At 53.8% G+C, this 25,337-nt stretch overlaps 1 protein-coding gene across 1 annotated transcript; it reads left to right on the forward strand.

The window, feature by feature from the left end:
• The first annotated feature begins 5,697 nt into the window (after positions 1-5,697).
• On the forward strand, positions 5,698-23,465 carry GDF6 (growth differentiation factor 6). Its single transcript, XM_043484482.1, has 2 exons — positions 5,698-6,226; positions 21,480-23,465. Exons 1-2 carry the CDS (start codon positions 5,803-5,805, stop codon positions 22,463-22,465), a joined length of 1,410 nt encoding a protein of 469 aa, XP_043340417.1. The 5' UTR covers positions 5,698-5,802; the 3' UTR covers positions 22,466-23,465.
• Positions 23,466-25,337: the final 1,872 nt, after the last annotated feature.

Raw genomic sequence — 25,337 nt, forward strand, 5'->3', positions numbered from 1 at the left:
CCCTGCCAATCTCAGTACTGTCGGACTGGAGCCAGGCACAGGGCTGACCTACGGAAAGTGTGAGTCACACCTGTTCAGCTGATAGGGTGGGGAAACTGAGGCTCAGAGAAGGTATGAGCATTGTATCATGGGGCACAACTCTTCCTTCCACTTCATTTAACTTGTCTGTAAACCCAGCCTGTGAAAAAAGGGGATCGCCAAAGCAGACAGAGCTAGTGGCGTGATAGGTCTCCATATCACACTGGGGAAAGCAGGGGAATCAGAGGCTGGTACCTCTCAGGCTAAATTGTGCAAGAGCAGTTTTATCTTCATGTGCACCATTTCCTAAGGGGCTTTTTTTTTTTTTTCTCCCCTCTCTTTTGCCTTCTCCACCACTTTTCTTCTTTCTTCCTGTTGCTCAGGACTCCGTTGATTTTTCACCCTTGACCTCCTTTGAGGAAGACTGCTCAGTACTCTAAGTATTTTCTTTTTTCTTCTTGGAGGGACTTTTGCCTGAAGATGAAGTCAGGAAAGATCAGAAACACAGAGCAGGGATGCTCAGCTTGTGGAAATGTGGGGCGCCGGGGCCTCAGTGGTAGGTTTTCTCCTCACGCCTCTTGCTGGAAGCTCTAGGAGCTCAAAGGAAGAGAATTTTAAACGTACTGACCTGGTCCTTTTCGTCCATAACCTTCTTTTAATAATAAAAAAAAACCAAAACCTGCCAGTCTCATTTCTCTTGGACCACACAGGTGTCAAGTAGTTACTGTTCTGATTATCAGCTTGTCAGTTTATTTGGAATAGTTCAGTTCAGTTCAGTTCAGTCCAGTCTCTCAGTCGTGTCCAACTCTTTGCGACCCCATGAATCGCAGCACACCAGGCCCCCCTGTCCATCACCAACTCCCGGAGTTTACTCAAACTCATGCCCATCGAGTTGGTGAAGCCATTCAGCCATCTCATCCTCTGTCGTCCCCTTCTCCTCCTGCCCCCAATCCCTCCCAGCATCAGGGTCTTTTCCAATGAGTCAACTCTTCGCATGAGGTGGCCAAAGTATTGGAGTTTCAGCTTCAGCATCAGTCCTTCCAGTGAACACCCAGGACTGATCTCCTTTAGGATGAATGGGGATTGTACCTGATCCCCATTTGTTTAACTGGGACATTATGAAAACAGTACCACAAACTAAAGAAAGTATTTCATTTGTGCAAATTTCAGGTGTTAGACTATCCTCCTAGAATATATTTCAAGAGATTTTACAGAATGGTTACTTCCCCTGTGAGTAGGGCCCCCTTCCCCGATGGCTCAATGGGTAAAGAATCCACCTGCAATGCAGGAGACACAGAAGATGTGGGTTTGATCCCCTGGAGGAGGAGATGGTAACCCACTTCAGTATTCTAGCCTGGAGAATCCCCATGGACAGAGGACCCTGGTGGGCTGCAGTCCATAGGGTCGCAGAGTCGGACATGACTGGGCGACTAACCACACAGGGCCCATGGTAAAAGTTAATCTCCTCTGTCACTTCTGTCATAAAAGCTGCTCTTCCAGTGATAGTCTAATGGAAAAGTGGCATAATGCAAGAGATAAGCTCATTTTAAATTAACATATTATTTATTTTAATTAAGTATAGTTGATTTACAATGTGGTGTTAATCCCTGAGGTACAGTAAAGTGATTCAGTTATATACATTCTTTTTTATATTCTTTTCCATTATGGCTTACCACACGATATTGAATGTAGTTCCCTGTGCTGTATAGTAGGGCCTTGTTGTTTATCCATTCTCTCTATTTATGTCCCTAGTTTATATCTGGCAACTCCTAATTCTCACTCCATCCTTCCCCTACCTTAAGATAAACTATTTACTTAAGAGAATCTTCTCTCCCTGGGTTAGTATGAAATAATGCTTTAAAGACAACAACAACACAGATTTCAGATAGTAACAGGGCAATTCTGTTTGCTTTGATTCTGTATCTCTGGGCAGGTAGATCTTTATTTATGGATGTTTTGTGTGCTTCACACACCTAATAGACGACCCTCTAATTTCTCAAACTAGTGTTAATGTCAACGTCACTATCCCTTGCTTATCTTGCAAGCCCCTTGAAAACTTCGCCAGGTCCCGCACTGTTTTGATTCACCACCGGTAACTCCCTCAGTGTCCACACGGGGGCAGGACACACCATACTGCACAGTTGTCCGTATTCCCTTCTCTTTGGAGGGAAAAAAATCTAACCATGAAAAGAGTACCTATTAAGCTGCTAAAGCTGCCTATACCAGATCTTCTCATTTCAGCTCAAGAACCTCTCCCCCTTTTTGCTGTTCCTCATAGAAGAAACAGCTGAAGAAATTACAAGAGAATCTAAGACTGGACAACAAATAGCTGAAGAAATTACAACAGAATCTAAGACTGGACTGAAACATTCTACAACATTGTTTCAAATTCTCAAAATGTTCTGAGAAGGTCTAGAGGCAGATCTTAGTAGTTTGTTCTCATATCTTTATTTTTTACAAGACATAAACACACACGCACACGGAGCAAAGGCCTCAGTGTGGCCTTGTTAATACTGAAATTTTTATTTGAAACATATCCACGAGGGAGGAAGAGGTACAGCTTTATCCCTTACTGGGGATCATTGTCATAATACTTGAGATGTGAAATGCTTTTTAGTATAGGGAAAGCACTGGATTAAGAGTCAGAAAGACTTGCCTCCCTCCTAGTTGTGAGTAGATCCCTGACTGGCTTGTGACCCTGGGCCCCATTCACTGAGTTTGTCCATCTGCTCACCGGTGTCATGAGAAGTGCTTTCAGGCAAAGGAGAGCCAACACCTCCTTTACTTGGCCCTGAGTCTGGTAGCCATGCAGGAGGATAATATCTGCACCAGCGGAATCCTGCAGGGAGAACAGACCACATCCTCTGTGGTCCCTATCCTAGTGTCTTATCCTCTTACCCATGACTCCATCCAGTGCTCCTAAGATACAATAGGCTGATGACTTTGGTTCCTGTTTACTGATAACTTGTGGCAGATAATAATTGCCATGAGCAAAAAGAAGAGAGAACATAATAGGACAGTGGCTGCAGGCAGGAAGCCTTCTTATTGACTGGGGGATGGAGAGAGACCGCAAGGAGGAGGCCTCTCCGGATTGACACGGGAGAATACAAGCGGCAGGCGGGAGGGGAAATGCTTCCTCTTCAAGTGGGAAACAGGGGGTTTTAGTTTGTGGTTTGGGAGAGGTGGCGTGTGCAGGCAGGGGGAGGGCTGGTGGGGGACAGAAAGGACACGGAAGACACACATCCAAGGAAACGGCCTTGGCAATAAAACCAAACCAAACCAGCAAACGGAAAGAAGGACCAGCAGACATGCTTTGGACATAACGTTAAGTGACAAGGGGTGGATACGACATAACATCTGTCCCCGTATGGCAATCATAAATACACAAAAGACAGAGACAGATTACAAGGGGACCCATAATGGCAAGCACATTTTGAAAGTCTGTTGTAGTGGCAAAAATCTGAAAAACAATTTGTTTTGTTCAGTTCCACTTCCTTTTATGTTGTTAAGTTTGTAAAAAAATAAATAAATAAATAAATAAATAAACTATTTGGAAGCCCAGAGAAAGGAAGGAAGGAAAGGTTATGGTAAGACATCTTTGAGTCTAACATCTCAGAGCTTGATAATCTTGAAATGAAAACTGGGACATAAGTAGGCCTGGGATACAGCCAAATGGGACACCCACGGCAGAGACTGAGAGGAGAGTGGCCAGTTCATAGCCCAGCGGTTAAGAGTCAGGTTCTGGAGCAGTGTGAACTTGGCCCTCAGTTCCCTTAGCCGTAAAATGGGGATAACATAACCCTGATCTCATAAGATCGTGTTGAAGATGAAAGGAAACAGGTTCTTTCGGGTGTTTGCCATTACCTAGGGAGGCCAGTGTCCAGACCTCAAGGAAGTTGGGAACGAAGGGAGCTAGGAAGCAAAAATCCTTCTTTACGCAGTCAGGTGACTGGTCTCTGCAGGGACAGAAGGAGGAATGAAATAGCAAAAGGGAGAAGGGGGAAGAAAGTGAGAGGGTGGGAAATATGAAGACTGGGAACACGTGCGCGCACACACATGTACAATGCAGTGTGGGCGAGGAAATCATCTGACAGCAAGTAAAACCATAAAGAAGAGAAAAAAGCAAGAATGAAGTAGAGACATCGGCCCAGGAATGGGACGAGCACTGGGTCTGGAGCCTGCGCCCTCAGATTCTGTTTCTGGCCGTACATCCTGTTGGCGGAGCGTCCTTGGAAGAGTCATTTATCCCCTCTGAGTCTCATTGTTTAAATCTGTGAAAGTGGAAAACTGGAAGGCCAACCTCCCATAGAGTCTGGGGCGATTCAAGAGAATTTTACGGTCGGTGCCGGGAGCACCCAGTAAACGCACGGGGAAACTCGACGTCCACAGCGCTCCAGGGGCACGCAGACCAGCGAGTGAGAGGCAGCCCCTCCGCCTCGATTTCAGCCGTCAGGCCCCGGAATGAGCGAGGCAGTGGGTGGAGAAGACAGGCACGGGGAATCTGGGGACAGATAACGTGACCGGGCGAGGCTGAGCTGAAGAGAAACAGATTGGGGAAGAGCTGCAAAGGGAGGGGTCCACCGAAAGGGAAGGGGGGGCGTCCGAGGAGGGAGAGGGTGGGAAGGCAGAGAGAGGTGGGAGGGCGGTGCGGGAAGAAAAGCAGGCTGGGGGAAGAGGGATTGGAATGCCGAAGGAACTTGGGGAAGGAGGAAGTATGGAAGGCGGGAGGGGAAGAAGAGAGGGGAAAATGGGGACGCATTGGAGGCGGGGGCCAGGCCTCGAGAGGGGAGAGGACCGGGGGGACAGCTGGAGGAGAAAAGAGTCGCCTAAACCCAGCGTCCGAAGAGGCTGGGGACTGCGAGGAGAGGGGCTGGGGCCTGCACGAGAGCGCTGCAGCTTTCAGCATCCATCCAGACTCCAAAGACTCATGGCCTTTGCGTGACCTCGAGGGTCGGGAACAGACGCCCGGTCTTTGTGGAAAGCGGGAACCCCAGCAAGAGAACGGTGCTGTTCTGGGCTGAGCCCTACGCCTGGCGCGCGCGGCGAGAGGCTTCCCTGGCCCCTGGGCTGGCCACTGCGGGGGCGGGGGGGGGGAGCGATCGACTGTCCCGGGAGGCCGGGGCCGGGAAAGGAAGGTACCACCGCCCGGAGTCGACGCGCAGTCGGCTGCAGAGGCGCCTGCTCGGAGCTGTCTCTGGGGGGCGCCGCCGCCGCCGCCGCCGCTTGCCTCCTCCCGGGGCTGCACGCTCCCAGCCAAGTGGAGGCGACCGAGGTGGGGCGGGTGGGGGGAAGACCGGGAGCCCGCGCAGCGCGGCGCTGCGGAGGGACCGAGCTTCGAGCAGAGCTGGAGGGGCTCTGGCGCTGCGCAGGACCCTGGCTTCCTTGCCGCCGAGCGGCCTCGCGCGCCTACTCCTGCCCGCCGCGCCGGGCCCCGCTCCGCGCGCACCGCCCGGCAACCCCGCGCGCGTCCCGCGGGGGTGCTGCGTGCCCCCTCCCCGGCCACCCCGGCCCACAGCGGCCCCTTCTCCCCCACACCTCCTGCCCACACCACCAGCCTCTCCTCCCACCCTCTCCTCCCCTCCCCTCCCCTCCCCTCCCCTCCGTCCTCTCCCCTCCCCTCCCGGCGAGGGGCGGGAGGGGGCGTGGCAGGGCCGGGATTTGTGTGGCTGGGACCCGGCTCCTCGCACTCCGAGTCCGCCGGAGGAGCCGGGCCCCGGCCGCTGTCCAGCCGCTCCGTGCCGCCCCGCGCGCCCGGTGCCGCCGCCTCTCGGGGAGCCGCTCGCCATGGATGCCTCCAGGGTCCTGCTCTCGGCCGTCTTCCTCGTCAGTTTCCTGTGGGATCTGCCGGGAGTCCAGCAAGCTTCCATCTCTTCCTCCTCGTCATCCGCCGAGCTGGGCTCCGCCAAGGGAATGCGAAGCCGCAAGGAAGGAAAGATGCCGCGGGCGCCGAGAGAGAAGGCCACGGCCCGGGCGCCCCTGGATCGCCAGGAGCCCCAGCCGAGGCCGCAGGGGGAGCCCCAGAGGCGGCCGCCCCAGCAGCCAGAGGTTCGGGAGCCCCTCGGCGGGGGCCCGCGCGTGGTGCCTCACGAGTACATGCTGTCAATCTACAGGACTTACTCCATCGCCGAGAAGCTGGGCATCAATGCCAGCTTTTTCCAGTCTTCCAAGTCGGCCAATACGATCACTAGCTTTGTAGACAGGGGACTAGGTAAGTGGCAAAGAGGACGCCCGACTCCTTTCTCCCTGGAGATCAGCCGCCAGGGCTCAGCTCCGGCGCTGGCAGGACGCTGCATCTGTGAATTTGCCTTCCCGCTCTGCATACCTCCTTTTCTTTTCTTAAATTGCTTTTTCTCAAGCCCAAGAACGTTTCTGAACGCGGCTGCAGATTTTATTCCAGTGTGCAATTCTCCCTGCCTCTCTCTCGTCTGTTTCTTTCTCTATTCCTTCCTTCTTCCTCTCGCCTTTTGCAGAAAGCAGCGTGGGGGCCGCACGTCTGGTGGCTGCTAGAGGAAGCGTGGAAGGTGGGAGGTGGCGGGTAGATGACCCGGGCTGGAGAGGGGTCGCGGAGGGGACTGATGGAACCCGCGGCGAGGAATCCCGGATGGTACCGGGTGCGCGGTCCAAGGCCCGGAGCTGCGCGGTGACGGACCGAGCGGCCCTGGGACCCGAGCGAGCGCTGGGAAGCCCCGAGCTCCCATCGGCTCCGGGAAAAGCCGGCAGAAGGGAGTGCCGCGGTCCGGAGCAGCGAGTCCGCGAGCGGCGGGTTGGCAGTACTCCGATCCAGCCGCTCCGCCGGTACACAACGGCTCCCGGCACTGGGTGTGGGCATGGTCAGCCCGCATAGGAGCCCCGAGACGTCGGGGCCGCAACCAAGTCATTTCTGCAGAGGCAGCGGCAACAACTGGCTGGGAGAGCCGGGAGCAGAGGCAAGTGGGCTCAGTTTGGGTGTTTTGTTGGTACTTAATCCACGTGGGTGCCTGGGTGTGCTCACCTACCTTTCTCAGCCAGGCAACTCGCCTCTCTCTGCGCTTCGACCCAGGGGCCCCGTCTTTGGGCCCCGCTGTGGGCTCGGGTGCATGTGTGGGTGTCTGCGGAAACCCCTGAGCCCCCTCCCTGCCACCCGCGCGGGTCTGCAGCGTGGCAAGTGTCTTGGAGAGAACCGCGCGCTCTCCTGGTCCCAGAAATTGGGGAGGGATCCGCCGGCGCCGGGCACTCAGCTCCTAAAGAGACGATAACGTGGAAGGAGATGGGATGAAGGCGGAAAAAGCAAAGGGGAGGTAGGGGGCGAGGAGAAAGGAAGGAGGCATCGGTCCACTCCGCCACCCGCCCAGACGTAGCTCCTCGGCTTTGATATACCTTCCCCGCCTCCCACTTCCAGGTCAGTGAAAGTGGGGTCGCCCAGGAACTGGCCAGCGCCGGGGTTCGGACCGAGAGGACCACCCGGCTGACCTGGGGACTTGGCACGCCCTTGAAATTTACAGAGCAGGCCCCGAGCCCCCCAGCTCTTTCCAGGCTTCAGGCCCCAAGCCCCCTTCCTTGCCGCCGCCTTCCTGACCCGCATGGGTCCAGCCCACGAGGCGTTCCCGTCTGCAGCCGGAGGTCAGCGAGGTTCACGAGCTGCCGAAAGGTCTGGGCGGCAAATTAACGCCAGGTATTTTATGGTGATTTCAGGACTAGTAAAGCCACCTTGGCAAATACAAGTGGCTTCTTCGCAGCGTTGCATCAGGGTCCCCGGCCTCCCTGCTGCCGGCGCAGTTCGCCCTGACCCCACTTCCAACCCTAGCCCTACCTCTGTTGTTTCTCTGCCTCCAGATGCTGTGTATCCTTCATCCTCTCTGATTCTCTAGTCGAAGACTTACCCCAGACTTCCCCAGTCCAGAGACTGAGGAAGAACAGAGAGGATTACTCTAAAGGCCTTTCCCCAGGGGAAGAAGTCCCGGAGGCCCAGGGTGGCCGGCGTTGGGCGCGCCTTTTCTTCTCCCGCGGGAAGTGGCCAGAACCTCTGCCCCTCCCCCAGACAGACGCCCCCTAACTCGCAAGCTGCCCCCCAAGAGTTTGGCACAGGACCAGGGGACGCTGCGGGCTCCTGGGAGGCGTCTACCGAAGCCTGCGGCGTCGGGGCAAGTGTGGGAGGTCTCTGGGGACTCCAGGTCGGGCGCAGACGCGGGCTCGCTTCACCCCGACTTGCGCGGAAGCCTCTCCCCGGGCATCGCGCTGGGCGCCCCTGGGCGCCGGAGGTAGGGAGGGGACTGGCTGCGCGCCCAGCCTGAGGGAGGCGGGGGCTGGGGGGCTGGCGGGGGGCTCTGTTCCCGAGCCAAGCTCTTCAGGCTAGCCGGACCGAGATCCAGACGTCCGGCTTCCACTCCCGAACGCGGTCCCCAGCCGGAGGAGACGCGGCCTGACCACCTGGCCCGCCGCGTCCAAGGCGCGGTCTCCCCCGAGCCTTCAGGTTCCCAGAAAACGGGAAGAAAGGCAGTTCGCTGAGCGGGAAGGCTGTGCGGTAGCACGCCGCGCGGGGGCGAAGGAGTGCGAAGCCGCGGGCTGGAGGGGGCGCGCGGAGGAGGGGGCGCGCAGGGGCGGGGGTGCGTTGCGGGCCACAGCCCCAGCTTGATAAAGGGAAAGCCTCACTTTCCCTCTCACTGATTTTGATTTGATGTGTCACCGGCGGTGACCTCGGGCTGGACCTTCCGGGGCTTGCTTAGCATCGGGCCCCTGATTGGAGTGTTTCAACTCAGCGATCTAATTGAGGGTTCATGTCATAACACATCAAACGGTGTCTAGTCTCCCGTGATGGAAGGGACCCGCCAGCCGCGCATCCCGGGCTCCTGGCGAGGACTTCCGCCCCTCTCACGTGGGGACTCTCAAACCGCGCCAAACCCTCGGGCCTCCCCTCCCCCAGCTGGCGATGGCAGGACAAGGAGCAAAGAGAAGCGGCCAACCGAGAGCCGCGCCGGCCGCGCTGACTTGGCGCCTTGCCTCGGGGATGTTTAAATCGCCGTCGAGTGTGGCAGGCTTGGCTTTGAGAAGCAAGGGGTCCCGCAGGGGAAGGAGCAAAGACCACGTAAGGAATCCTGAAGCCCGCTGTTGAGGCCTGGACTACTTAACGTACAGTATTTCTAAAAAAAGTCTTCCTCACCTGGGGACCCCGGAACCCCAAAAGTTACACCCAAAGCTTGCGTTTTAAGAATGGGAGCTTGCGGATGAACTGCCCAGCGCGGATGGGTTCAGAGCGCTTTAGATCTGTGACGACTGCATGTTCTGTATTGCCTCGCTCCCTACCTCCTTCTCTCAACCCGCCAGGAGAAGACTTGATGGCAAACTTTTAAAAATATGTCCACCCATTCAGTTTGCTTTCCCATATAACTGGGATATATTGACATGTTGAGCATTTACTGTATACCGAATGCTTGGCTAACATCTGTTACATGAATTATTTCATTTAATTCTAACAACACCTCCCTCCCCCAGGAAGAAAGTGCTACAATCCCTGCTTTACAGATGTTTTTAAAGAAGGCAGAGAGGTTGTTCAAGGTCACACAGCTAATGAGAGCTGAAGCATATAGCCAGTTCTGCATGCTTACCTCTGGCGCTATATGGATAGAGTAAGGCAAGAGGAGATTTCTAAGGGATGGTGGCAGGAAACAGAAGTAGAAAAAATTGACAGACTTCCTACCTCTGTAATCTCTCAAGACGCAGTTAGGAGTTGGAGTGAAACTTTGAATTCACAGGTCTAAAACTGAGATGCACCTTGCTTCTTCTTTGATATCCCTGTAAAAGGCAAAATCCACCTTATCCCTGACCTTTAATTTTTAAAGGTAATTTTCACATAGCATGTATGTGAGTGAAAGTCGCTCAGTCGTGTCCGACTCTTTGCGATCCCATGGACTATACAGTCCACAGACTTCTCCAGGCCAGAATACTGGAGTGGGTAGCCATTCCCTTCTCCAGGGGATCTTCCAATCCAGGGATCGAACCCAGGTCTCCTACTTTGTGGGCGGATTCTTTACCAACTGAGCCACCAGGGAAGCCCTGACCTTTAAGAATGCCTCCAAATTGAACTTTCAAGATGATTTTGGATCCACAGAGATGGGAAAATGTGTGCATGTGTGTGTTGGCGCAGTCATGGGATCAGGATAGACCAGGTTGGATATACAGACATTGCAGTTAGCACATGATAACATTAAAAGACCACAAGTACAGGAGGCTTGGATCCCCAACCCCGGGGCCTGGGAAAGGCAGACGGTGAGAACTGTGAGTTCAGTGTGGCCGTAAGATAGAGGGTGAGGGAGAGCGAGATGAAACTCATACTTTTTTACCTAGTGAGAAGCACCACGTTAATTCCAACAAGGGACCCCCCCCCCCAAAAAAAAACAGCCTCTTAAGGATGAAGAAAATAAAATGAATCTAACAACACTGCTATGAGTTAGGTTTCCAGATAATTTTGAAATAAGAATACGCTTTAAGTTTTTTGGTTTTTTTTTTTTTTTTTTTTGGTTGTTGTTACAATAGCACTCTCAGAAAGGAGGCAGTAGGGAACAGATGAAAACCAACCAACCAAACAAACCAAAAAAAAACAAAAAAACAAAAAACCGAGATCTGAACATCCTTGAAGAACTTGACACCCTGGAAATGAACCTAGGGAGAGTTTGCCTGGGATCGCTGGCTTCTAGGTTTACCTTCTGGGTCGCGATTGCCAGGGGGCAGGGCAGGACAGTCTTGGGGATAGTCTGGCGGCGGGAAGCACTTCTAAGAGCGGCACCGTTCCCTCCTGATTGAAGTGAGTCTGGCGCGGTATGTTTATGCAAAACAGCGAGTTTCTGGGTGGACCTGGGCCGCAGAGTGGTGCAATCAACGCAGCCGGGCTTTTGCCCGAACCCTGTTGTCGTTGGCAAACGGAAAATGAAATATAAGCAGGGAAGTATTTTAATGGGGATGGAGGGAATTCACAACTGTTAATTATTTGGTGACCTTGTATTCGATTTGTTTGAGTCCCTTATAAAAACACTAATGCAGACCAGACGGCCAAGTGAGGAAGCCGGCAGAAGGTTCCAATCTAGGCTTTATTTCCCCGGAAAGAGGGAACAGCCTTGGGAAAGGACTGCTGAGCGTTCAAGTGCGTGCGGGTGAGGACGCGCCCCCGTGAGCCCCGCGCAGGGTTTGCAAAGCCCTCCAGATTCAGGATCCCGCTCAAGTCCAGTGAACGGGCAGGTCCTGGAACTAACCCCGGGGGTAAGGGAAGGAAGCCTGAAACCAGAAGTTTGCTCTGCCCTTCTGGATGGGATGACTAAAACATTTTTCAGGCCATAAACCTAACCCTTGGCCACGGGCTCGTTGTTAAACGGCAGTTACTGTCACTCCCATCCCTAAGGCCTTAAGGGCCGCCTTACAAATGCCGCTTTAGCAAGAGGCTAAGAACGCCTAGTGTCGTCTACAGCGAGAGGGCAAGTATCGCCAGAATTCTGGGCCGGGCTTCCTCAGCAGGAGAGACTAATCAGAAAAGGACAGTGTGCTTTTTCCTGGCGCGGGAGGCTCTGGGGCTCCGGGAGTTTGCGAGTTGCTGGGGGGGAGGAGGAGGGGATCGAAAAACGTGCTCCAACATCCTTGTCGTTTCTGCACATTAAAAAAAAAAAAAATTGCCTTAGCCACAACCCACTACAGGCCTTGGGAATCCCTTCCCGCGCAAACTGAGTCAAGACATGAAAGCTCCGCCTTCTGACCAGAGTGACCTCGGAGAACGCAGACCGTTGGACTGATGGGCGCTCTAGTGCACCCCGTTTTTTTCTCCCAGCTGGAGCTCTGGGGTTCTTGCCGCACACCTCGGGGAAACTGGTGACATCTTCCTGGGGGCGGCGTGGTCGGAGAGGGAGAAGGCAACTGAGCAGACAGGTGGGGGAAAGATGTAGTAGGGCAGAAAGAAAACTTTTGTTTCCTGCCAGGACTTCTGCTTGTATCCAACGACCCAGAGCAAACCAACAATAATCCCTGGGAGCCTCTTAAGTGCAGAGGAGGGCTCTAGTTCTAGAACTCTGCGGGTATGGAATACCCCTGGGTAAGCGATGCTCTCTGGACGTGGGAAGGGGTCCGAGTGGAGGCCGCGAGGGGTGGCGAGCAGGAATGTGGATTCACAGCGCGATTTCCTTGCTCGCTACCTACCACCTCCCTCAACCCCATTCCCATCACTCCCACTCCCACCCCCGCGCCCTTAAAGCCTGGCTGTTTATTTTTAAGCTCAGTGCCGGTTAAATGGTGTCTCTTCTTTGGTGGTGGTGGTGGTTTAGTAGCTAAGTCGTGTCCGACTCTTGCGACCCTATGGACCAGAAAGCCTGCCAGACTCCTCTGTCCATTGGACTCTCCAAGCAAGAGTCCTGGAGTGGGCTGCCCTTCCCTTCTCCAGTCTCTTGTTTACAGGGATCAAATAGGTCCTCGTCGGCAAAATGCGTTCCAGAGAGGCTGCTACCTGCCTTCCAGGACAGTCCATTAGCGCTGCTGGGGGCCCACGGTTGGGTCCGCTGTGTTTGAGCTGCTGCAGGCTCTGGGAGCCGGCGGGCTGAGCGGACCGGCGTTCGCAGGGAGCCGCGCCGCTGCGCCGCCCGTGGCCCGGGAGCCTGGGGGCCGGGGAGGGTTTAGGGAACCGGTAGTGGGCGTGCGTGCAGGGGAGGAGAAGGCGGGCCTCCGGCCCCGGCGGGCGCGGGTCTGACGGCTGGAGCGGAGCGGAAAGCAGGAGCAGTGGCAGCGCGGAGGGTTAACTTTGGGGTCGATCGGGAATGGTTTACCCTTCCCCCTTCCCCTCCTAAATAACCTCGGACCCGAAGAGAATCCGTGCGCCTGTTTTGTAAATCTGGCTTCCGGGCAACTTGGTCCAGTCGCGATCCCACTTCTCAGCCGACCGCCGCTCCCACGCCCAGTGGAGCGGTGGGGCGGGGCGGGGCGGGGCGGGGGGGCGGGAATTGAAGGATGCTAGACTATGGGCCATAACTGCCACCAGGAATCTTGTTTATGCTAGCGCGTTATTTCGGGATTCAGCCCGAGGTGAACGCAGTGGAGCTGAGTTGCCACGATGCCGGCCTCAGGAGGAGTGTCCGGCTCAGCACTTGAAGAAACTGAGGTTTCTCCTGCGCAGGAAACCCCCCACCCCGTCCCCGCCCCCGCCCCGGCCTTGACCTTCCAATATCCCGCCCATAACCGTAGGCCAGTTTGAGACCGTCCTCCCACCTGCAACTTCAGGACTGGTCGTGGAGGGGAAACAACGTAAAAAGGGAAGCTTTTCTTCTAGTTTGAATCTCCAAGCTCTCAAGTCCAAAGGCCACGATCATGTTCCAGCCCAAAAGGCAGTTTCAGGGCTGCGATGTTACTCCCTGGGCTCCCAGGTGACCCTATACAGGTCGACATAGCAGGTGGGGAGACCTTGGGCAAATCAACCAGGTGTGGATCCTGCTCCGAGGGTCCAGGAGACAGCAGTGGCTTGCAGACGATGCTGCGGCTGAAGACGCTGGGCACAGGCTGCTTAGCGGCAGAGGAAAGGTACGCAAGGTCCAACGTGTGGCGTGCTTCCGAGCTTCTGTTTGGATTTCAACTGCGGTGCTGTCAAATTAAGATCTGAGCCACTGTGGTCAAGAGCCGAGGATAGGATGTCAGTGAAGAGAGACGCCTGGTGAAGTGTCCTTCACATCTGGGCTTTGCATCTCTGGCTCATGGGCCCCTGCGGCCAGGAGAGTTTGCACCACATGCGTGGAAACTGCTTTATAAATGAATCTGTTTCATCCTGAGAGACAAAAGGAGTCTCTTCGAAGTACCTCTGGACTCCTACTAGGGGTGCCCAGCGCCCAGAGCTCAGGTAAAGGGCTAGGCTGTCTCCTTCCAGAAACTTGCTGAAAGCTCCCTGGGAGAGCGAAGTTTTTCCCAGCCGGGTGGAAACCGGGGTTCCCCTTCACTCCCCACCCAACCTCACTGGTTTGCCACAGGCTGAGTGAAAACCTGCTGTGGGAACATTGAGGTTTCTCTTCCGGATGGAGGCTGGCCACCAGACTCATTCTTTGTGGTTCCTAAGGCCCCCCTGGCTAGAACCAGGGAGACGGGGCAGGGATGTGCTGAGGCTTTGGGAAGAGGGTGGAAAAGTCCTCTGTGGAGGATTTCCCGGGGCCTTTCTGATCTGTAAAAGGTGGAAAGAAGCTGAGAAATTCAGGGCAAGCTATTGGGGAAAGCACTGGGGAAGCCAACAGTCCGAGAGTGAAGGCTCTTTGGGTGAATGTGTGGTGAGGAAGCGCTGGCCCAGGGGAACTTCTGAGGGACTGTGATGCCACGGCCTCCTTGCACTGAAGCCCAAGGCGTCATTCATGGCTATGACCCCTTCTCCTCCAAGCTGCCTGATGAAGCTAGGGAACACCTCTCCTGTACCCTAGATTGGCTCTGTGGACAGTCTGTGCCCCACAAAGATACCAACAGGAGAGTGGGAGGTGAGGGGCAAGGAGACCCGTCTCTAGGGCTCTCAGGGGTGTGGTAGATTTGCATGCTGCCTACCTGCTTCCTGCAGAGGAGGGCCCCATCCTCGATTAGGTTCTGGCTGGAGGCTGGTTGTTCACTTGGCATTGTGGGAGGGACCCAGGGCAGTGGATAAAGCCTAGGGACTGAGATGGAGCAAGGTGATGGGGGTGAAGCTGAAACCCTTATGGGCCTGGCCCTTCCCTGGAAGCCCTTGTTTCTCTCTTGACCCCTCTGCCCTACACCTCCCCTCCACTCACTTCTGAAAATCTTGTGGAGAGAACTGGACTGCATCTCAAAGAAGGCCAAGAGGAGGACAGGTGCATCTTCTCCCCAGGACCCCTTACCTGGCCGTAGGTAGTTATAGTAATATTGGCTACATTCGTTGGGTGCTTCTGTCTGTAATGCACAGCCGACTCTGGTTGCCTCCACTCTGACCTTTACAATGACTCTGCGAAGTTGGGGGTCATTTTCCTGCTTTACAGATGAGGCATATGATGCTGGGAGAGCTTTTGTGCTTCAGTCCATCCATGACCATCCAACCAGCAAGTTACAGGTCAGGATCACAATCATGTCTCAGACTCTAGATTCCTATGCTCATTCCATGTCGTCAGTAGTAACTAATATGTACACATATCCTCGAATGTCTTTCTTACTCTATCTCATTTGCCAGCCTTCCCCCAGTGACTGTGAGCTGGCATGATGTTCTCCCTTTGCAGATGAGAAAGTTGTTTCCATCTAAGTTCTATTTTATAAGTCCCATTGTTGGCATCCCTTTGGTTCTGCTGATTAGGAAGTGATTGACACTTGGAGATCAGGGGTGGAGGTCCTCCCCACAGTCATGGGCAGCACAAAAGAGCTGGAACATTCTCAGGGTCTCTACCAGACACACAGGTCAGCGGCTGGGAAGTCCAGAGTGGTGGCACCAATACTGCAGCCAGACTGCCACATCTACCTCTGTCTTGGACAAGTGACACTTGAGCCCTGTGTTTTAGTTTTCTGAATCATGACATAATAATGATATTTTTTCTTTCTTCTGTTTTGAAGAAAATGACTTAGGTCATTTTGAAGCTTAAATGACTTACTCTAAGTCTAGAACTTAGATCATGCCCAGCATATAGTGGGCTTCCCAGGTGGCGCTAGTAGTAAAGAACCTGTCTGCCAATGCAGGAGACATGAAACATGTGTTCGATCCCTGGGTCAGGAAGATAGATCCCTTGGAGAAGGGAATAGCAACCTACTCCAGTATTAAGGGGCCTGGTGGGCTACTGGTAGGGTCTCAAAGAGTCAGACACGACTGAGGTGACTTAGTACGCACATAGTGAGTGTTTGCACCAGAGTTTACTTGTTAGGATTATGCTGGAGGTGAGCAAAAGCATCCCAGACAGGGTGAATTGTGCGGGTGGCCTCATGAATCAGTGGGACTGCTCAGCAAGGTCAGCAGTTTGCAAAGCTCAGATCTTGGTGGAGGCAGGGCTCAGGACAAGAGTGTGTGTGTGTGTGTGGGGCGGGGGGGGGGGGGGGGGAATGACCAGGAGATCACTGTCCTAGGAGAGGGTACTATTTGGAGCAGAAATTACTCAGAGACCTTCATACCCCAGCGCAGAGAGGACCGAAGGCTCCTTTTTACTCGCCCAGTACACCTGGCTCTATTTCCAAATTGTGGACTTGGGCAACCTCAGGGCCGAGTGCCCTGGGAAGAAGAGGTTCCAAGCCAGCTCTGAGTTCCCCGCTTGAAGGTCTTCTGATTTCCAGTAAAGGGGGGAGGGGAGTGGGGGGGTGAGAGGGGGAGGAATTCCTGGCGGTGCCCAGCGCCCTTTGTGTTGGCGGCTTTGTGATGGTTGTGTGTCTCTTGGCCTCCCTCTTCGCCCGGCCGCCCAATCAGAACCCTGGAAGAGGGGCGTGGCCTCCGGACCCGGAGCTTCGGTCGGAATCAGGACTTTCAGATCGTGTCCCCCTTCCGAGTTGCAAGACCCTGGGCGAGGGATGACTCCTCGCGGAGCCTGCTCTCTCACCTATAAAAGAGTGAGTGCGGAACAGTTAGAACGGGCCTCGAACGCTGTCGCTGAGGATTCACTCACGGGACCGAGGCCACCAAACCCTGAGCACGTGCCCGGCACAGAGGCGCTCCCGGGAGCATTCAGGGATGCTTTTGAAGTGGGGGGTGGGGGGGAGGGAAAGGCTGAGCAGCTAAGACCCCCGGAGTCCCCTTTGTGAAGACAGGCGATTATCCTCCCTGCTCCGCCCCCACGTAGAGGACTAGGGGTGGGAGACCTCGATGTCATCGCGGCTTTCTGGGCCGCAGCCCATCGCCGAAGGACAAGCGGCAAGACGAGCGGTGGGCGGCCGGTGGGGGCCCAGCAGTGGCCGCTTAGGTCACGGCAGATTCAGAGGACGCGAGCGGGACACGCGCTATTAGGCAGCGTCCTGGAGCCCAGGGTCTGGGCGCGAAGGGCCTTGGGGGGCCAGCTGGAGCTGCAGGGCGCCCTCGGGGCCCCGCAGAGTGACGCGCGATGCAACGTCTCTCAAGACGATGCAACGACTCTCAAGAGGGACCTCAAGTTGAGGACATATGGCAAGACGTCCTGGGGAAATGCAGTGCGGGCCGGGCCCTTTCCGCCCCAAACCAAAGGATGTTTGGGGTTTTCGGACGCGTTCTGCAGGATGGCGCGCAGGAGCGGTCCGCATCTGGATTAGTGCGGGTGGGCGGGGGAGGTTGCCTTACGCCGCTCTCCTGGGTATCCTGACTTAAGGCGCCCTCGGGTATCCTTTTACTTTACGCTCTGAGATTTGCTTCTTGGGCGTCCCTGGTGGCTCAGATGGTAAAGAATCTTTCTGCAATGCAGGAGACCCGAGTTCTATCCCTAGGTCAAGAAGATCCCCTGGAGAAGGGAAGGGCGACCCACTCCGGTATTCTTGCCTGGAGAATCCCATGGACAGAAGAGCCTGGCCAGGCTACAGTCCAAGGGGTCGCAAAGAGTCGGACACGACTGAGCCACTAACACTCCAATGATGGGAGAGGAGGCTTGTGGGAGGGAGTGTGAAGGGCTGGTTTTCTACCCACAGATGGCAGGACAGCGCGAGCCAGGCCTTGTGATGCCAGCATTGGCAGGCAGAGTGTCTGCAGGGTCACAGTGGATGGTGTGTGCACTCCCCAAGCTGGAAGCCTCCTCTGGGGCTATTTCTGTGATGCATGCCTCCAGAGCAGGTCCAGACAGGTGGAGAATGTGGTCTGCAGGGGAGCTTCACAGACCAGCCACGAATGGTGGATTAGAGGTTCTGGACACATGTGGCTGTAAGAGTTAAAAAACAAAACGTGGGGGTGTCTGTGGCAGGGACAGGAGGGGCAGGGAGCAACAGGAACTTGGTTCTGGTGCTGCTGCCTTAGCTCCTGCCCTGGCCCTGCGTTTTATCCCAATGGGGCCCTCCCCACCTGGTGGGGCATCTGAAGAGCCCAGGGGGTGGGCTTGGCTAGATGTGTGGTTCCTACAGTGGGGACCCAACCAGCATCACAGGGGAACTGAGGAAAATGCAAATTCTGGGTCCCACCTCAAACCTCTGGGGCCCAAGAGAGTATGCATTTCTAACAGGTTTCTGGGGAAAGCTGATGATGCCTTTTTAGGGACCACTGCAGGGTCAGTGGCTTGGAGAACTATTCACACTGCTCTGCTCTGGTGCCTGAGCCACCGCATTCTCGCTCACGTGGCCCTGAGCCCACTTCCAGGCCCTGGTCAGCTGCTTCTCTCGGTCTGTCCTAGGGGTGTGTCAACTGCCCAACGTGTGCATCTGTAGCTGGGGAAGCATGAATCTGTGGCAAGTGTGTCCATGCAGGTGAGGCCCCTCAAACTGTGGGATGGAGCTGGTGTAGGAAGAAAAGAGAGCAGGATACAGGTGGAAGCCCCCATTTGTATTCTTTCTCCTAGCTCTGGAATGGGTGGGGAAGCAGACTGATCTTGCTAGAAAAATCACATGAATCCCAAGGCTGCAGAACCAGTGGAAACCTCTGGTTTCCTCTGTTTTGACCCCTCTTGAGGACTAGAAAAACATGACTCAGCTGTGTAGACTAAGCATTTATTAGTTCACACTTTTACTTTTTTTTTTTCACACTTTTACTTTTTAAAATTTAAATTAAAAAATTTTTTAATAATATTGTGTTGATTTCTGCCATACAACAATGCAGGTAGGGAGGGGAATTAAGTATAATTATGGCTGATTTGCATTGTTGTATGGCAGTCCATGCTTTTAAAAAAAGGAATGAAAACAAAAGCAGGCTGATTTCTCTGTGTTGCATCAGAGAAAACTAAATAAATCATCTTTTACACCTGCCTCTTCTTCCCCTATACCTCTCCAACCAGTGACAAATTGTCTCAAAAGTTATGTAAGCAGAGATGGAAATGATTTCCTAAAGGATCCCAGGTTTGATTCCTACTAAGCTCTGAAAATACAGTTTGGACTGTATGCTTCATCACTTATACCCTGGCCACTCCCAGTTGCCTTGGCTCCAGGACCTGGATTCTAATGGATAGGCAATGGGGGCCATGGGTTGCTGCTGCTGCTGCTAAGTTGCTTAGGTCGTGTCCGACTCTGTGCTACCCTGAAGACGTCAGCCCACCAGGCTCCTCAGTCCCTGGGATTCTCCAGGCAAGAATACTGGAGTGGGATGCTATTTCCTTCTCCAATGCATGCATGTATGCATGCTAAGTCATTTCAGTCATGTCCGCGGACTCTGTGCGACCCTATGGACAGCAGCCCACCAGGCTCCTCCATCAACAGGATTCTCTAGGCAAGAATACTGGAGTGGGTTGCCATTTCTTTCTCCAGGGAGCCATGGGGCTTACTGGCTAAATGCTCCAACTCTGGTGCAGTAGCAGCAGGTTTGGGTCTGAATACCACTACTTACTAGTTGTCAGACTTGGGTAATTAGTTTTTCCAAGCCTTGGTTTTCCCATCTGTAAAATGGGAACAATATGAGTACTTACTTTGCAGGACCGATCTGTGCTCGTGGATAAAGTAAGGATGAAAAATATGTCAGCCCTCAAGACATCGAGCTGGTGCAGCAAGAACCTTAGGTTTGTCCCTCTTATCACCTCCTTAGTTTGGGGAGAGAGAAATTTGTGAGACAGGAAGGGGAAGCCTCAGGCAATAATAGGTCCAGAGATCTGGGTGGTGGTTGAATGTTGTCAGACACAGGTTTCTTTAAAGGAGAATAAAGTGTGCTGAATTCCCACTGGTTTTAATGTGACCCTGGTCGGTTTGAAGGTCTCGGTTTCCATAAATCAAGTGCCTCCAGCGACTTTTCCCTTTTCACCTCTCTAACCCTTCCCACAGCTCCATCTCAGGTCCAGACTTGCACGGCTGAGTGAGGTGGCCGGCCGCCCAGCGGTCAGCCTGGAGTGGGGACTGGGTGTGGCAGAGGCTCCAGATCCAGTGCCCTGGGGCCACATCTGGATAGGCATCGAGGGCCGGACCCCAGGACCCGGTGACACTTTTACTATTGAAGTCTACCCCAACTTTACTAGCTTCTGGGGCAAGCTGGGGGCTTTGGGGATTTTTGTATTTGCTGGGTTGTAAATATTTTATGAGAAGGCAGCCCAGGAAAATCTGGTTAGCTTTCCGCCTTGCACACTGATGTGGGATTGGCTTCATGCACAGATGTGTCAAAAAAGAAGTCCAGTTTTGCCTGGGTCCCCAGGAATTCACCTTGAATTTTAAAAGCCTGTTATTGTCCCTCCTCCAGGTGCCCCCATTTTTTTCTCTCAGTGGTAACCAAAAATTTTATCTTCAGGATTAGTTGCAAAGCAAGACGATTTCAGATTGGGTAGGTGGAGGAGGGGAGAATGTCACTCTGTGTGTGCATGCGTTGCTTAGGTTCTTCTCCTTGCTGATGTATTTATTTCTCATTGGCTGCAGGATCTTCTCAATGGATAGATGCCTGGTGTTAGGGTTGATTCATTTGCACCCTTGCAGACTTTGGAAACCCTTCTTGCTCTTTTGTTTGTTAAGTGACTGATGAATTTAAAAAAGAAAGAAATTGCCTTGCAGCTCTGCATCCTGTGAACTTCATACTCGGCCTGAAGGTTTCAGCAAGCCTGTCTGCTGGGCAGCACCTTCCACCGTTCCCCGGACCCCTGGGTTTCAACTTGGGCTGTCCCTTCAAATCAACTTGGAGCTTTTTTTTTTTTAAAGCAAAGTTAAGAAACCCCAACAAAACTCTAATACTCAGGCCCTGTCCTCAGATATTGATCCAGTTGGCTGACGCACGCCCTGGTGCTGCCATTTTAAAACTCCCTAGATAGTTATAAAGGGCAGCCAAGAAGTTCCCCACTTACTGACTGGCGTGTACCCTAGGTCAGACAGGCCTGTAGACAATGCGGTGAGCAAGACTGGCCCGCACAGGGGGCTAGCTCCTATGGGCTGCTGGAGGTGGGGCATGGCTCTTGCTGGGAAAGGCAGACCATTGAGACAGATACAAACGAGGTCCTTGTAGATCGTGCTAAGCGCCGGGAAAGTAATACACCAGGGTCCCCTGGTAGTGACCGAGGGAGTCTGCTTTAGATCAGGGTGGTCGAAGATGGCCCTTTCGGAAGAGGTGACCTTTGAACTGAGACGGGAATGATGAGAACAAGCCAGCGGAGCGGAGGTGTGGAGGTATCGCGGCCAAAGGGCGCATTAGTGGTTACGCAGGCTCCTGGGGGTGCGTGGAGGGGGGAAACCTGGGAGGCCGCTGCGGTTGCCTTCTCCACCGACTTCCGCGCAGGGTGTCCCGCGCTGATGGGGACGAGGGGGCCGCCCTGGTGCGCCTTCCTTTCTGCCGCGCTCCGCCGGGGCGGGGAGCCGGGGTGGTCAGCCCCCCGGGCGGGCGCCCCGGGACCCCTACCGACCTGCCCCGGCTCCATCCCAGGGGCGGCCGCAGAGCTCCGGGCTGATCTCCCTCTTAAGTGAAACTGACTGTAATTATTATTATTATTATTTTTATCTCGCAGACGATCTCTCGCACACTCCTCTCCGGAGACAGAAGTATTTGTTTGATGTGTCCACGCTCTCAGACAAAGAAGAGCTGGTGGGCGCGGAGCTGCGGCTGTTTCGCCAGGCGCCCGCTTCGCCCTGGGGGCCGCCGGCCGGGCCGCTCCGCTTGCAGCTCTTCGCCTGCCAGTCGCCCCTGCTGCTGGAAGCGCGGAGCCTGGACCCGCAGGGGGCGCCCCGGCCCGGCTGGGAAGTCTTCGACGTGTGGCGGGGCCTGCGCCCCCAGCCCTGGAAGCAGCTGTGCTTGGAGCTTCGGGCCGCGTGGGGCGGCGAGCCGGGCGCCGGGGAGGCCGAGGCGCGCGCGCCGGGGCCCCAGCAGCCGCCGCCCCCGGACCTGCGGAGTCTGGGCTTCGGCCGGAGGGTGCGGACCCCCCAGGAGCGCGCCTTGCTCGTCGTGTTCTCCAGGTCCCAGCGCAAGACCCTGTTCGCCGAGATGCGCGAGCAGCTGGGCTCGGCGACCGAGGTGGTCGGCCCCGGCGCGGGCGCCGAGGGGTCGGGGCCGCCGCCGCCGCCGCCGCCGCCGCCGTCGGGCACCCCGGACGCCGGGATCTGGCCGCCCTCGCCGGGCCGCCGGCGGCGGCGCACGGCCTTCGCCAGCCGCCACGGCAAGCGGCACGGCAAGAAATCGAGGCTGCGCTGCAGCAAGAAGCCCCTGCACGTGAACTTCAAGGAGCTGGGCTGGGACGACTGGATTATCGCGCCCCTGGAGTACGAGGCCTACCACTGCGAGGGCGTGTGCGACTTCCCGCTGCGCTCGCACCTGGAGCCCACCAACCACGCCATCATCCAGACGCTGATGAACTCCATGGACCCCGGCTCCACCCCGCCCAGCTGCTGCGTGCCCACCAAATTGACTCCCATCAGCATCTTGTACATCGACGCGGGCAATAACGTGGTCTACAAGCAGTACGAGGACATGGTGGTGGAATCGTGCGGCTGCAGGTAGCGGCGCCTTCCTGCCGCCTCGGCCCGGGATGGCCCGGGGGGAGGTCCGACCGCGGAGAGGCGGAGGGGAGCTGGCCTCCGACGAGGCGGAGAGCGGGGCCGCAGCCTGGACTTTTTTCGGCTGGTGGGAGACCAGGGAGTTCTGCCTTCCCAGAACCTTCCACCTGCCTGCCCAGAGGGAGAGAGGAATTTCACACCTTGCCCGGGGGGCCATCCTGGAAAAACCAGCCAAGGAGGATTTCTTCAGTTTTTTTTTTTTTTTTTTTTTGGTCGTTTTTAGTGTGGGTTTGGGTTTCCTCGTGTGTCTCCACAGATTTCCATGGGAGGTGGGGGAAGGGGGGACGCGTACCTATTTCTCAACTGCTCCAAGGATTGGGTGGGAGGGGGTGGTTAATAGTTTAAGAGGGGAACCTGTGGAAGGAAGACTCACCTTCGACCACATCTCGGTCGGATTGTTTTCTACTTGTGTAAAGGAGGTGAGTCTTTCTGGCCCTGTTCAGTGACCCCGACCCCGCGCCCCTGCAGAAAGTGTTAAGGTAGAGATATTACAAAGTCAGAAGGGGTCCTCCCTTGGAAGAGCTTTGCAAGACAAGAGGCGGATGCAAGCGGGCCTTTGCCGCTTGCTTGTATACCCAGCTCTGCCCCGGCCTCTTCCGGTATAGAGAAGTGGCAACCTGCATCTCACTCCAGGGGGCTCAGGTCACCGCCTTCACTGGCTTTTTCTGGGGGAAAGGGGAGCTGGTATGGATGGAATGACAAGAATGAGTCCAAATGGAACCCCCTGAAGGATAATGAGACACCACAAGACCAGCCTCTGACGGGCTGACACCGAGGTGCCTTGGCCCAGGCTGGAGGTAACCTATGGAAAAGCCCTTCCCCATGTCTGTTTCTCACTGATTTCTTTAGGCAGAATTTGCCAAAATTCAGACATGCCCTTTGAAGGGGAAGGAGATTTCAAATTAAAAAAAAAAAAAAAAAGGCAGAACTGGGGAACTTAGAACTAAAGTAAGAGATGCAGAGGATGGGAAAGTGACCCAAGAGGAGAAAGGGTGAAGTTTGGAGGGGAGGTGGTTGCCCCCTCCCTCCCCTAGGATGGGGATGGAGGGGCAGGCCCAGGAGCTGGGAGGAGAGGGATGAAAGGAGGCACACGGCCTTGTCTTCGAAGTTTCTTTGGAATCTCTCTTCCCTCCCCTCTCTCTGACATTCCTGAAAGATTACCAGCCAGCAATAGCCCAGGGCTCCCCCAAAAGAATTGTTTCAGATTGTAATTACCAGTTAGGCAATGTTTTTAAAACTTAGTAATGAGAAACTGTGAAAAGAGCAAAGTGTTACATTGAGCTTGGGGTGGGAGATGGGGAACGGGGTGGTGAGGAAGAAGGCAAGGGTGGAATTCATCTTCCGGAAACAAGAGAGAGCCCGGTGCAAGTTAAATACCCATCCTCAGGTTGCCAAAAGCAGGAACTTTCCCCAGCCTGCACCAGTGTTATTTTCAAACATTGCCCATAAGTAGGCCCTTTGAAGAGTTAGCTTCCTTCTTGTCTTTGACCATGAAATGGTTTAAACAAGGGAACTTGTACCAACCATTACAAGACCTTTTTTGTTCTGCCTAAGTGGTATTGCTCTCTCTGGATCTAAACCTGTTGCTTGTTTGGTTCAGAGAACTACAAACTATCCAAGAAAGGGTGAGACTGATAATAAATGCTAATATAAAATGCTAAGTAAAAAAGAAAAAAAAGACTTGGCCAGGAGAAATAATTTAAAATGCACATTTGCTTTGGATGCACTGTTGTTCTGTTAAGGCTGTATATATTTGTTTATTTAAGGTAACTGAAAGTGCAAAGAGGAAATGGACAGCATGCAATTCATCTTAATGTACAAACGTTATATGCACTCAAATGTTATAATTTCTAATATTTTTAAAGTTTATATTCGAGTTGTACAAAGTTAAGCATTCATCAGATATTTCATTCTTTCATAATGTTATCATTTTCTTAAATATTATTACAAAATTTTAAGTCTGTCTAATGGAGAGTTTTTTTAAAACTGTCTACCTCACTATAATACAAGTATTTACGACACAAAAGTTACCAGAGGTCAATTAATATTCAAAACCTTTTTTTACAGTACACTTTTCCTGGATGATACTCAATCTAATACTGTATTATTAAACTCATTTTTTCCCTTAATAAATCTGCCTGGTTTATATGGATCTATTTATAAAAATCATGTTCTCAAGGAATTATTGTCAGTGATATTTTGGTCCAGTATGGGACTGAATGTCTGAAAAGGTGTTGATGATTTTGAAATCCATCTTTCAGAGCATTGCAGTTTCTCCTCACAACTCTTCCATAACTCTCTTTTCATGAAATTTTCATTCACTAGATTAAAGCCAAATCCTTGTCAACTGTTAGAACAGCGTTTATGAGCCTGTAACTCATTCCAACATCTCAAAAGTCCAGATAGGAACTGGATTATTTCTTAGTTTCTTTAATGTTGAAAAAAATTGTAAGTTAGCTAGGCCAGCCAAGATGTCCATAATTACCACTTACATTATGGCATAGGGGGAGCAGAAGATATGAAATGCTCCTTGCTATAAGTTAGGGAGCCCGTGTATAAGTGTAACTCTGCATGTTCACGTTGTGTTAGGCATGATACTGTCCATGGATTATCTCATTTAAACCCCTCAGAAACTCCACGAAGTAGGTGTTATTATAACTCCCATTTTGCAGATGAGCAAACTGAGGTGTGGCAAAGTTTAAGTAACCTGGCTGTGGTAGTTAGGATTTAAACTTAGTTCTTTCAGATTCTAGAACCTGAAGAATTAACCGCTATACACTTTTACCGTGAGACGTCTATCTGCTCTCTAATTGGTC

Source organism: Cervus canadensis, chromosome 12, assembly GCF_019320065.1.
Source record: "Cervus canadensis isolate Bull #8, Minnesota chromosome 12, ASM1932006v1, whole genome shotgun sequence".
Classification (NCBI taxonomy): domain Eukaryota; kingdom Metazoa; phylum Chordata; class Mammalia; order Artiodactyla; family Cervidae; genus Cervus; species Cervus canadensis.

Excerpts from the sequence above, each read along its gene's own strand:
- GDF6 (XM_043484482.1), top strand. The coding sequence starts at position 5,803 with ATGGATGCCTCCAGGGTCCTGCTCTCGGCCGTCTTCCTCGTCAGTTTC. Across the intron at positions 6,227-21,479 it reads CTTTGTAGACAGGGGACTAG|ACGATCTCTCGCACACTCCT; the intron begins GTAAGTGGCAAA and ends TTTATCTCGCAG.